Raw genomic sequence first — 14,361 nt, 5'->3', positions numbered from 1 at the left:
ACCAGGGTACAGTATCATTTGAATATGTGTCAAACGATTTTTAATATTTAAAGAATGAGATTCGTGCACACACATTTAATACTAGCTATATGATCTCTATGTATGCTGGAATGGAAAACCTTGGTACTGAGTGAAATTTGGTCTTTTAGGTACAGCCATTAAATTTATACTTTGTGCAGTTAATTTTGTATTACAACATGTGTCCATTATTAGGTCAAGTGGACGTTTACATGTGGACGGGTTCTTATGTATCATCATTACTGTATATCATCCACATGCATGTTTACTTTATCTGTGATTATGCCAGTTTTAGTGCCTTCTGTGAGAGGATTTAGACTAATAATCATAGCCAGTGGCTTAAGTGATATATAAAATCAGAGGGAAGAGAGACTAAAATGTTCATATTTTGTCACATATTTGGTTGGAGATCTGTGACTTTGTATACTCTAAATATTGCAATCCACATTAATATGTATTTCATATCTCTATAGTTCCTGATGATGTATTTGCCCAAAATTATATATGGAAAGGATCTTACAATTATAAAGGCAAGAAACAGCCCATGACTTTGACAGTGACCAGTTTCAATGCATCATCGGGCAGAGTAAATGCCACACTCACTAACAGCAATATGGAACTGCTACTTTCAGGTACCGCATCATAAAAGCTCATTTAAATTTCTTATTTTCACTTCTGATCCTCATAATTATGTGCCAAATATTTACACTTTTTACAATAAAATACTACCAAAAATACCCTAGCAGTTATAATGGAATATTGACTTATATTACAATTCTTCTTTGAGTGATATCCATTCCCCTTTGGGAGTGTGCACACCCAGTGCCCCAGGGTCAGAGGTTTTTCCCTTAATGGTAGCCTTCAGGGTGACGTATGTGCTCTTTGCTGCCTCATGCTGCTGTGTGTTAATATAAAGGACAGAGTTGACCCCGACCCTATTCAGTTCCTTCTTACCACCCATGATCAGTTGTTGGAGTGTGTTGGCTTGCTTTGCAAGTTCTCCCTTTCAGGGTATTCTCATCAATGGTTAGTTAGACCTGCAAAGTAAGTTTTATTTGTTATTTTACTTAGTGTGCTTAGATTGTCAGTTCTCACTTGTTCTGGGTGCCAACTCCCAGTATTGAGACATGCCTTGATATCCAAAGTTTAAGCCTTGCACTAGCTGCAAGAAGTCTGTGCTGATAAGTGACCCTCATTCCAGGTGCCTTTGTGAGGGTTACATCAGGGACTGTTGACAAATCTATTGAGATTTCAAGCTCTGGACTAAGAAGGATAGCAAGATGAGACTCCATCACCTGCTAATGGAGGCTGCCTTGTGTCCACTGTCTGACCTTCCCACTGAGCCCTTCCCACTGAGTACTTCTACCTCCATTAAAAAAAGGCCCCTGAAAATATTGTGGAGGATCAGCCCTGTTTCCCTTCCCCAGTACCGAGGAAGAAGCACAGACAGCATATGTCAAAGGGGATGAATTTCAAGTGTTTTATTATTTCTCTGGCCTGATTTAATAAAAATAATAGGAATACAGTTGCACGTGCAGAAATGGGTACACAATTGCATGCCTAGTTTGTAATTACAAAGACACCTTCTCTCCATGCATTGTCACAAGAAGCTTGAAAAATTCAGCCTTTTCCCGGCCTCAGTTGACCTGATCTTCCCTCATTTATATATAAACAAGATTTTGCAAGTCCCCCATTTCTTTTTTTTTAATTCATTTTATCTATCTAGATACCTATATGGCCCCCATCACTATACTATCTGAGCACCTCACATTATTAATGGATCATACACAACCCCTTGTGAGGTAAAGTATTATCCCCATTTTACAGATGGGAAACTGAGTCACTGGGGGTGTTAAATGACTTTCTCAACTGTCTGAACTGATTTTGAATCTCAGTCTCCTGAGGCCAAGTCTAGCACCCTAGCATCTAGGCCTTCCTTTTTCAAGCCCCCCATATTCTAGTTTATCCCATATTCAGTTCCGCACAAATTGCTTTGTTCTACCCATGTTTCTGGTTATTCTCAGCTCCTTCACTTTCTTTTGGTACTATCTTTTTTCCCAGGTGACTCAGTTTTTTTGTTTTTCCCACAGTGTTTTATCTTCCTTCCCTCTTCTCCTGCACTACATTCTCTCATTCCATCTCATGAAGATTTTCCCCTCATCTGTCCCCATAACTTTCTTTATTTTCCCAGATCTCCATTTCTCTCTGTCCGTTGTCCTTCCACACCACATGATTTTAGTACACATTTTCCCCTCCCGGAGCTGAAGCATCTCACTAGCTCTCTGCTGGGGCTACCCTAGATACTATCTAAGGAGTTAGAGAAGAACCTAAGGAGCAGGTTCAGCTGGGCAAAATTGCCACAATTGAATTAATTATTATACTGGCCCATTTCAAGCACTGTCTTGTCCCTCAGGGAATCAGTTGCCAGATGCCAATGGAGCTCATCAGCATTTGAGCAAGGAGTGCCTGTCAATCTACCAGTGTAAATTAGCAGAGAACAGCAGTGGCTGTCTCTATGGAGCATTTTCCACCACCTCCCCATACATTTTCCCATTCCTTGGTTTTTGCCTGTATGTGCTCCCTACACCTAATTAGAGTTTTCCAGAAAAATAGTCCAAGGAATTTATTAGGGAAGATAATTTATTCATACTGTTCAAATCTGTCAGTTTAATTTCAGCTTTTAATATATTCCTGATTGCAGTCATTATTTGGCAGTGAGAGGAGAGATCTGGCAACATTTTAGCTTGTGCTACCTTCATATTAATTATAATTCTATGCTGATAATATTTTGTGTTAATTATCAAAGTGAAATGCTGACCCAGTGAAAATTAATTAGCAGTAACCCTTTGAATGTGATCTGAAACTCTCTATCAACTTCCAGTAAACTTTATTTAATACTTTGCCAGTTTGAACATATGTGCATATATTACACGCATAGTGCACCTTAAACCTCTCTCAATTTCCCCTAGTGGGTTTGGGATTGCCATGCACATCTGGGCTGTCCTTAGCAGAGCCTTTGTGCTCTGTCTCTCTCTAAGGGTGCCAATCATACAGGCCTGTCATCTCTGCACCTCTCACCCTCCTTCTCCAGGCAGATGATTTCTCTCCTACCTTTCCTCACACATATAGGGGCAGCTGGCTGCTTTTGGGAATGTCATTGCAGTTAAACACCCCATCAGACACATTTTTGTGCTAACAATTGAAAGGGAGGCAGAAGTCTCTGACACAGAGTGTGTGTATGTGTGTGTGCAGGGAGGTCCTGTAGGCCCAGCATGAAGCCCAGGTGCTCCTCTTTCTTAACATCCTACTCTCACCACTTGCAGTCACAGTAGCACCCCAAACCCTATACCGCCCAGGGATATCCACCTCCCTCCTCCCTCTTACCATGCACCACAGAACTCCCCATGCAGCCCATGTGGCACCTTCATGTTTCCCGTCCTTTTCTCCTCTGGCACTGTTTTCATTTTTAAAATGCTCAAGTTTTCTCAGGGAACATGCTGTCTAGTGTGGGTGCTCCTTTGCTGTACTTCCGAAACTCCAGGAGAGGCCCAAATATACACTGTTAACTCAGAGGAGCTTGTGTTGGAGAGAAAATCCAGTGTAGGCGTCCCTTCTTTCCATACATACTACTTAGCCCGTTTATGCATGTTTGATGCACCTTTGCATCACAGTGCAGGGAAAAGAGGAGCATGAGTCCTACAGTGATCAGGTTACTTAGAGTTAAACTTCTGAACAATAATTTAAATATGGCTTCTGTTCACTGACTACCTTGTCTATGTTTTGCTTTGTTTCCCATACCTAACACTTATTTCCTCCTTTTTAGAACATTGAAAATAGATTTGTAACAGTCAGTGTCTGAACATCATTAATATAGGTGGTTTGAATGCATATTATATCACTACTGTAACCTGATATAAGATGTAATGTGTATGCCTATTGTGTCTTCAGGATTTTGAATATCTTGGGAAAATTTCTCCTTTGGATTTTCTAAAGAAAGCAGAAGAATTCAAAACAAGAGCCATATATGGGTCTAATTTTCAGAGGTGCTGAGCACCAACGTCTCCCATTGGCTTCAGTTGGAGTTGTGGGTGCTCAGCACCTCTGAAAATCAGGCTGTATTAATGTATAAGGTATAGTAGTCTTAATGTTGCTGGTATTTTTCAGACATCCTTGAATAGATACTTATTTAACATAGGTTATGAAGGATAACGAAAAAGTCACATGCAGAATGACAAATGGGAACATTATCAGCCAAATATTTAGTTTGACACCAGTAGTCAATGTATATAATCATGTTTTGCACACTATTTCTGTGGTGTCTGTGCTTCATTGTCAGGTTTGTAAAGGTAGATTGGACCAGTGAGTATATTGTTAGATTTTATTTTCATCCAAGCTCTTTACTATGCATAAAATATAATCAGGGTTCTGAACATTTCTTCTACAGGTATGAAAATGATCAATTCTGGCTCCAATGTAAAACAAATCATACCCAATTCTTTCCATTAGATGAAGTCGCTGTTTTGTAGAGCTGACCAAAGAACAACAGTTCCATTTCACAGCAACTGTCAAAGTTTCAAAATTAGTTTTTGTTTCATTTTGGAACAAAAACAAAACCTTTAACATAGAATTTGTGGAAACAGAAGTGTGGATGTGTCTCTCTGATTCTGTTACCTGCGATGTAGGTGACAACCCATGTTAAAGGGCCTGCTCTGCCTGATTCAGAGCATGTTTTTTCATTCTAGATTCCCTCAAATCAGGCAGAGCAGGGGAGTCTCCTACATCCCAGGCTGGTACACTAACCACATAGCTATGGAGTTTCACCCTTCCTTGGACACAAAAAACTTTTTGCAAAAGTTTTGTGAAACTGGTACATCTCTGCCAAACATTTCAGTTTCAACAAAACAGCATATTATTCCGAAACAAAATATTGTTGAAAAAAATGTTCTGACCAGTTCCACAGTTTTGCCCTCTTTAAGGAGTCTTAGACTATTTTAAAAAATTGCAATTATCTGCCACCTTAACTAACAAAAAGCACCTATGTTTTATATTTTACAGGGGTGTATAAAAGTCAGGAAGCTCGATTGATGCTCCATATATATCTTATTAAAGCACCATCTCATACTTCTGTGAGCAAGATGAAAGAGGAAAAATGGGCTATGGATGGTTTTGTGAGTATTTTTCTGCAAAAGAGAGAGAGAGTGTTTTTAATACAAAATAATGTCTGTGCATTAGGCCTGAAGAATATAGAAACTTATCACATGAAAGTTGGTTGGTAATTCCAATTTATTTATTTAAATAAAAAATATAATTGTATAATTGTACGATTGCAGATGGGGCGGGACTATTTAGGAAAAATGTGGTTATCATTAAACAGTGATTTTCAACCTCTTCTTTGTGGGCATGACTTTTTGATGAAGTGGTAAACACTGAAAAGGAAGTGCTACTCTCATTTTTATGTTGATGTTATTGCAGTACATTGAGAGGTTTTCTCATTCTTAGAGTGTAATATCATAGCGAGATGCTTTCATCAAGCTAAGATCAATGTATCCACTTTAATGTCTACTTCTGTGTAATCTCTCTCTGCAGTGGGTACAATTATGTTGCTTGGTTTATTTCTAGAAGCAAAATATCACATCTGAGAGTAATAATTCTTGGCAGTGATGTGGGAGAAGTTGAGGAGCTGATTAGCTAGCGCTTTGGTGACATTTCTAGAAGTATTGACTTTCAAATGGCTAGGATTTTCCAAAGATCCTAAGGGCTTGTCTAAACACAGAAGTTGAACTGCTTTAACTATACTGGTATATTAAAAGTACATTCCCACTGGTATGGATGCAGATAGACTGGTATAAGAAGACAGTATCTCTTGAAATCTGAAATATATTGTTAAATTGTTCGCTTGTCCAGTGAACGCTCTTTAACACTACTTGATGCATAAGAACAAAATGACTGACAAAAATATATCTTGTATTTCTGAAGCTTGCAAATTCCCTGTGTTCATACTATAGATATGCTCCTCTATGGATATTTAATGATGCAGTCCAATGAGTACTGATTACTGACCAAAAGAGGGTTATTGGCAGTTGAATGTAGGGCATTTTTTATCCCTCCCTGTCAACCTTTGAAACAGTGGCTTTCACTATCTTAACTTTTGCATTCATGGTAGCATCTGCCTTTTAGGTGTTGCAGTGCTTTTCCACAAAAAATATCAAAACACCAATAGTCTTTAAGAGGCCTTTAGAGATGGCAGTTTCAGGAGTTATCAAGAATCAACTTGAAATCTAGTCAATCAAAAAACAGTATCAGGTATTAACGTACCTGGCCCTGAGTCCTCCTGCAAGTTTCAGAGTTTTACAATTACATTTGACTAATTTTGAATAGGGATTTCTCTCCCATTTTGCTGTGAAACAATCCATTACAAACGGGAGGAGCAGACCGACTATACACAAAATGCTGTCAAATATACAAAGTAAGCAAACTAAAAAAGAGAACTTTTTTTCTCGAATTTCTTTCAGTAACAGTAGCCTTAGCTGTTACAAGTACCAAAGGTAGGTTAAAAAGAATTCCAAAGGTAGTGCAGCTTTTAAGCTTGACAGTGTCCCTTTAGTACCCCTGCCTGACCCCCATGCTCAGCGCATCCATATCCCTCCACAACAAGGGTATCTGTGGGGGAATACTGACTGGTTTAGGCATTTCACTTCCAACCTGATTATAATCGCCTCTCACATTTCTAACCAAGTTTTCCCAATTTAATTCTGAGATTCTGTGTGTTTTCTGTTTGCAGGTTTCTGCTGAACCTGATGGAGCTACATATGTTTTTCAAGGATTTATCCAGGGTAAAGATTATGGACAATTTGGACTTCAAAGATTAGGTACTCAGTTAATTTTAATGTCAAACTAGTTCAGTTTTGTTTCATACTGAGTTTTATTATGCATTGTTTTTATTAAATGATTACATGTAAAGGGCTATCCTGAACCTATATTTCAGTACTGGTGTGTGTGTAGAGTATAGTGAGGTTCGTATCCTAGAATCATTTTTAAAGCTGTGCTATAAAAGAGGTGTTTTGTTCACCAGGAAAGTTAAATTGGGAGGTATAGTTACTCTGTTGTGGCAAGTGGTTCATTTTGGTTGTTTTCTAATATCTTTCTCTAAGAATGCTTACATAATAGGTATTATGTTCTATATAGCGATCATCATATAAAGAGTAAGTACTTCAGAATATGTGTACATGTATGTCAGTGTAACATATATATACATTTATATTAATACAAATTTTATAGTGTATACTTGCTAGAACAGTCAACCTATTAAATATTATTGGCCAAATACTGAAGTCCTTGTGCCATTTTTACACAGGCAAAACTTCTATTGAAATCGATGGAAGTTTTTTTCCCCCAAAGAGGAAATTGGATGGACTTCTTTATTTGTCCTGTAGATTAAATTGTACATCAAACTACCTGATCACTACTTGCTTTTTCCAGTATAGAATATTGCTGAAAAGATCTTACTCTTTTTGCATGCTTAAGCAAATAGAACAAGAAAAAATATTAGATAACAAGAAATGTTAAACTATAAATTATCTGATCCTGTCTCTTGAAGACTAATATTTCTGCTCACACAAAAGCTTGAATATTCTTAAGGTTTCTCAAGCAGTGGGGTTCCACTTAGACCAGTCTGACAGATTTACAAGAGGAATTCGTTTATTTAAGGATTATAACCCCTAATTAAATAGCCTTGTGCTCTTCAGATATGATAATTTTATCTGGAGCCAAAAACACATTCTTCTGGTTTTTGGGGACAATGTATTTCTCACTCTTATTGTCCAAATAAAAACAAGAACATTCTTTAACATCTCAGTTGTGGTGGAAGGATTTATTAATGTGTATATCACACATTAGACAGTCTTGTTTTCTCTTTTCACTGCCCTAAGTCATTCTAAAGAGCAATGCTTGGAGACTGAATTTGGCTCCCATTGCATTTGGTAATTTGGGTACTTTAAATGGAATATTTATAGAATATTTTTATAAGAAGACGATTCCCGGAGGGATATGCAAATAATTTGATTTCCCTAAATCATCTTCTTCAAAATATTTGCGAGTAATCAATGAAAGAGTAAAATCAACAATGTCTTGACAAGATGTTTTTGTTGGTTTCTTATAAAAATTGTGTCTTGTCTCTCTTCCTTTGGTTTTCAGAGGTTTGTATTCCAGCAATATATTCTTTGTTGTAACTCTTTGAAGAGGGTTTTTTTTTAAATTGATTCCATTAAAAAAATTATTCCATTGCCTAAAAACAATAACAAGATTATTCATTTAGGAATATAACTCATATGATTAATAAACAGAATCATTATGGGGGCTTGACATTCTTCAAAAATAGCTTTACCGTGACTGATAAGAAAATAGTTTTAAATTATACCTCTTTATTTAATATAAAACATTCTTGTAAAAATTTCACCCAAAGAGATATGAAATTTGTATAAGATTTTTTGAGCCCTCTAGTCTTTCAGGAAAACTTCCTATCCCAAACCAGATTTCCTATCCATTTCACTATTGTTCATAAACAATTTTCTTTCAGATGTTGAATTCAGTGCTTATTCTCTTTCCAGCCAACAATTTCACGTTTTCCTGTAATTAATCTATTAGTTGAGGTATCTAATCATATTTAGCATCTATATGTTGCTTAACAACTTCAAAGCACTGAATAAACCTTAACTAATTAATCTGATTCTTAACATCTCTAGTTTGAAGCCTATAAATCACTTACTAAACTGAATTAGTAATCCCTTCTTTATTCATGGGAAAGGGGATATGAACATGGCACCATAGGGAATCTAACAGTTGCCTTATTTCTATTCTGTGCAGGAGAGCCATGTTCTTACTTTCTATCAGTATTTGTTCTCTACTCTTTGCCTCTCACCTACCGCTTTTATTTTTATATATAAATAAATGTGTATAATTAAGTCAACAGGATGAATTTCCATGTTGCCTCTTGAGGTGATTTAGCCTTCCTCCAAGTTACTGCTATTCATTTGGTAAACTTTGCTATTATCTTTTTTTCTTCTATTGTGCTTTCTTTCTATCTGCTCAAGTACCAGATTTTCCAGAACCTAACAAATAAATTGTATTTGAATAATGATATTGAAGTTAACATCAACACCTTGAATTGCATCTGTAAATTTATGAGAAGCAAGTGCAGATCCCAGAGCACTGGTGTCATTTGCTCCTGACATAAAACTTCACCTATTAAGCAGGGTGCCGCATTCTGCGCTAAATTTAGTCTCCAAATGTCTCAGTAACAACAAGGAGTCTAGTGGCACCTTAAAGACTAACGATTTCATAGAATCATAGAATATCAGGGTTGGAAGGGACCTCAGGAGGTCATCTAGTCCAACCCCCTGCTCAAAGCAGGACCAATCCCCAGACAGATTTTTGCCCCAGATCCCTAAGTGGCCCCCTCAAGGATTGAACTCACAACCCTGGGTTTAGCAGGCCAATGCTCAACTTTCGTGGGTAAAAACCGCACTTCTTCAGATGCATAGCGTGAAAGTTACAGATGCTCACACCATAAAGAGTGCATAACAGCAATCTAAGTTCAAGGTGAGAAAGGCATGAATCATTGTGGGGAGATCCTTCCATCATAAGGAAAAAAAATGAATTTTGCTCCCCAGATGCAGATGGAAAATAGTACCGTCCAGGAGCTATTTAGGTAGTATTTGGTACTGTAGGTAGCCACGCAAAACAAAACATGATGATTTTAATTTCTCCACAAGTAGACACTTTCAATAATATTGTGAGGATCTGGGACTGATAATCGTGAGATGTGAGATAATAGAGAGATGTTATGTTTTTGTCTTTTTAGGTCTTAACATGTCTGAAGGTTCAAATTCTTCTAATCAACCACATGGTACAAATAGTAGTTCTGTGGCCATTGCTATCCTTGTGCCTTTCTTTGCCCTTATATTTGCAGGTTTTGGGTTTTACCTTTATAAACAAAGGTAAGTGTAAATTGCATATATAGAGTCTTTGTATTGTCATATATTTGAAGCTATTCAGTGGCCTTAAACTTTCATATGTTAGAAAAAGTAAATTAAGAACAGCCCTGGGAACTCCTTTGCAAAAAATATGCATAGAAAATACACTCTACCCTCATTTTAGGTGTGCCATACTGTTTGATAGGTAAGGTTATTTTAAAGTGCCGTACTTTCACTCCCACCTATTTAAAATGTTGTTATAAGTTATTCTCTTTATGAGAGGAGCAAGGGTAGTTTAAATTTTTGGCATCTGGGGAATAATGCCATAAACAGGGTTGGTGTGTACTTATTGCAGACTGTCTACATTTTGTTTTGACATGCACAATATTGTGAATCATATTTCTTATGTAATTTATCTTAAGCCCCACACAGTTTATTAGCTTGCAAGTATATGTAATACTCCTATGTCAGTGAGCGGTTTTATTATGGAAATTGGTTCCACATTAGAAATTAGTAATTCATCTACAATTATCTAACAATAGTACTACATCTGCTCAGAGATTCACTCTTATCCTAGGTTCACTGATAGTGTTGTTTATGTCTCTGAGAATCATTCCTTAATTTTATTTGTAAATCTTGTTTTCTCAAAGTCTAAATAATCTTGCACTATGGTAGTAAGGGGCAAATGGAGTCACTAAGTGGTGGAACACCATACTAGCACTTGTCTGCTGGCCTGCTATTGTAACACAGTCCTACAGGACATGACTAAAAATTGTAGTATACACAGGACCTAAACATGCCTTAAAAGCTGGACTTTAAGGCCTTGAACTGCCTGGTTTAACTTGGTTACAGGCACACTGCAACTTTTAATGATGTTAGTTTCCCTGATTCCTTTATACTTGTGATATAGATGAGCCATAAATTTCTGAATAATTTAAGCTTTCATTTACATTTCTAATCCATCTAGTCATAAAGAAATTCTTCCAGATAGAAAGAGTTATATTTTTACTGAGTTTGCAAACAGCCAGAGAGAAACAATAACCCTAAGAGAATCCTTTCATTCATTTGCATGTGGTGTTATTTCTGAGACAATACTGTCAGCTCTGTCAGCTGCAAATTTTAGTGGAAATATCCAGTTTTTCTGGGATTGTGGTCCAAGTTTTAGAGTATTACTACCATTTTTTTCCTGGCATTATTACATATTTGCTACTTTAAAATTAACATTTCTCATAAGCATGTTTTAATATTATTTTAATACATATGGCAATCCTTGACAGCAAAAGAATGCTTCCAACATTTAATATTTAGCTTCTACATTTGTAATTGAAATTTGTTCATTCTATTAAGGTTCTTATATTACACCCATCACCACAGAAAATTGCAGTTGTGAATACACTGTGCTTTTTCTTCTTCAACAGGACTGCACCTAAAACACAGTATACAGGATGCTCTGTTCACGAAAATAACAATGGACAAGCTGCTTTTGAAAACCCCATGTATGACACAAATGCAAAATCTGTAGAAGGAAAAGCTGTACGATTTGACCCCAACTTGAACACTGTCTGCACAATGGTATAATGTGGTAATGCTTTGTCTTCAGAAGTCTGGAAATTGAAACACAACACAGTGCACATATAGTTCACTGATACAAAATTAAAGCACACTTTTCAGGACTTACTGGGTCACCTTTTCCTGAGGATGATAGACAAGAGTGGTTTTTTTTCATAAACTGGAACAGAATTGTCCTTCATGTTTACCATGGAGAGTTTTACAGAAAATCTGCTGCACTCCATGAGTGCTTACTCACAGTTTATTTGCTTTTTTAAAAAAGGAGATTATTCTAAAACATAAAACGTATTTGCATATATTGGAGGAGCATCCACTATCAGTACTTCTGTGCTTTATAAACTATAATAGAGGGACTGGGTTTAAAAAAAGATATAGGGTAGAAAATAAGAGCTATACTTACAGGAGACAATAGGTCACTGACTTCTCTTTAACAGTCATGAGCTACATCATTTTCATAAATTTGAACTCTACCCTCCTTTCAGTCATACATCCCTGTTTAGCAAATCTTTATTTTTCTCAGACCTGTGAATGTTCTAACATAATGACATAGTGTTTAATATGCTTAAACCTTCATGTCCAATGTATTAATTTTATACCACACAAGAAAGAATAAGTGTCAAATTTTCAGTTCTCATTTCATTATTTAATTCCCTGATTCATGTCTTGCTTCCTTTTTCACATTCCGTGTTTCTTTCCTCTGTTCCCATTAGCAACACATGCAGCTGGTAACAGGGATAGTTCTGCTTCTATGTATTTCCTTGCTGTGGACCTTTGCCACTAGACATCAATTTTACAATGAATGATGTGAAGGTGCACCATATTAATTGAGTTTTGTCATGCAGCAATGTTCCTTACTGTTGAAGATCACTTGGAAGAGTGACCTTTTTACACTGTTTTTACAGAAATTTAACCTTTTTGAAGTTTTCAGTTTAGAAATTTACGGTTTACAGTAACACTAGAAATCAAGTTGGTATATGAAGAACATAAAGCTCCACACTTCAGTCCATACCACTGTTGTCTACACTGTATCACATGATCAGTATTATTTTACTACTTCTACATTGTGTTAAAATGTTTACACTGAGCATAGTTCAAAAACCATTGAAGTTAATAGAAGGACTCCCATTGACTTCAAATGGGCTTTGGATCTGGCCCACAGGTCTTGCCTAATCAGAATTTGAAAATGCTTTGTTTTGGTATACAAGTTAATATTGTGAGGAAAGCAACCCCTAAAAATAATTGTTCAAAACTGAATATATTGCAGCAATTCAATAGAAAGATGTGGTTTTTAAAAATAAAGCCATGGTTTTATTAGGAGTAATCCATCAGATGATTCAAATACCACCACCCTAAAAAGGCGGGTTTCAAAAATTGCAGAACCATTTCATTCTCAAACAATGGAATGTGATCTTTAGTTTTCCAGCTATTGCATAACAGAATTATCCAGAGGTAACCCCAGTAATTTATTTGTTGTAGGTCATTGTCTTCCTTTTGTAGCATGAAATAATTTTAGACTCATAAATGCTGTATGTTAGCCAGTGTGAATTATCTCTTACTGTCCCTTTCAGGCATTAATAATTCTGTGAAAAATCTGAACTTTTTATTACCGTAATAGAGAGTGCCTACCAAAAATCATTGTACCCAGGATTGCTGCTTGGATTTCTATAATGTTTGATGAATATCTTATAAACCATTTTACAACACTTTATTTTGAAAATTCATACAATTCTGTCAAAAACTGTATTCTACTGAAAGGATGCTGTTTTCTATTTTCTACCATCAGTTGTTATTTATTCTTGTTTATTCAAATGACTGCAATAACTATGATTCATTCATTAATGTTAAAGTTAGTACATTTGAGATCTCGTTTAAAAATGTTTCTTCTGCAACTGGCTACTCCTCTTATATTAATGCATACACTTTTGTAAAGAAGTATATTTTTATGAAAAAAAAAAGGATTTGTAAAAGTATGATGTAAATTTTCAGTGCAATGTAAACAAAATAAAAATGGATAATTGCTTTTTTAAGAATGTGTGCTCTTTAGAAATTGAGATTAAAAGTCCATGCCAGTTGCCAGGCCAGCTCCAGCTTTTCTGCCCCCCCAAGCGGCAAAAAAAAAAAAAAAAAACCCGATTGACGGCACTTCGGCGGCAGCTCAATTGTGTCACTTCATTCTTCAGCGGTAGGTCCTTCACTCCCTCTCTTCCTCTTCGGTGGCACTTCAGCGGCAGCTCAAAGAGGGAGAGAGAGACTGAGGGACCCGCCGCCGAATTCCCTCCGAATACCCAGAGGTGCCGCCCCAATACCGGACGGAGTGCCGCCCCTTTGTATTGGTCGCCCCAAGCACCTGCTTCCTTCGCTGGTGCCTGGAGCCGGCCCTGCCAGTTGCAGAGTCTAGAAAATAACCAAATCAGTCAAACAAATTCAGTATTTTTGTGGGATCTCCAAATACATCATATTTTCTCAATCTTCTCATGCACTTGCATATACATTGGAAAGATTTAGATTACTTTCACAAATAGAAAATAACAGGACATGCAACCTTCTTTGTATTTACTAAAATTATTTTTTTCATTTCAGTCCAAGGAACAGATCATAAAAATTCTTGTCTGTAAAACATATAGAAACATGCACTTTTACCATCTCTCTTTTTTCTTAACCCAAACAAAGATGATTAAACTTAGTGCTTATGAAAACTGTTGGATAAATTAACCCGTTGCCTAGATATTGAAATCTGTTACTTTTCTCCAGAAAGGTCACCAGACTTGCATAGCACAGGTCATGGAAATGCATACTGTACTTC

At 36.6% G+C, this 14,361-nt stretch overlaps 1 protein-coding gene across 2 annotated transcripts in view; it reads left to right on the top strand.

Annotated features, from left to right (window-relative positions):
- CSMD3 (CUB and Sushi multiple domains 3) overlaps positions 1-13,588 on the top strand; it is a 1,168,516-nt gene extending 1,154,928 nt beyond the window's left edge. For both annotated transcript variants that reach the window (XM_005287288.4, XM_008168301.4), the window contains 5 exons: positions 492-650; positions 5,074-5,186; positions 6,800-6,887; positions 9,878-10,013; positions 11,408-13,588. In XM_005287288.4, coding sequence (XP_005287345.2) covers positions 492-650; positions 5,074-5,186; positions 6,800-6,887; positions 9,878-10,013; positions 11,408-11,567 — 656 coding nt within the window. In that variant the 3' untranslated portion in view covers positions 11,568-13,588. The remainder of the gene's footprint in view (positions 1-491; positions 651-5,073; positions 5,187-6,799; positions 6,888-9,877; positions 10,014-11,407) is intronic.
- Positions 13,589-14,361: the final 773 nt, after the last annotated feature.

Source organism: Chrysemys picta, chromosome 2 (genome assembly GCF_011386835.1).
Source record: "Chrysemys picta bellii isolate R12L10 chromosome 2, ASM1138683v2, whole genome shotgun sequence".
Lineage (NCBI taxonomy): Eukaryota > Metazoa > Chordata > Testudines > Emydidae > Chrysemys > Chrysemys picta.
The sequence above is the reverse complement of the archived record's forward strand: the minus strand, read 5'-3'. Positions and strand labels throughout refer to the sequence as shown.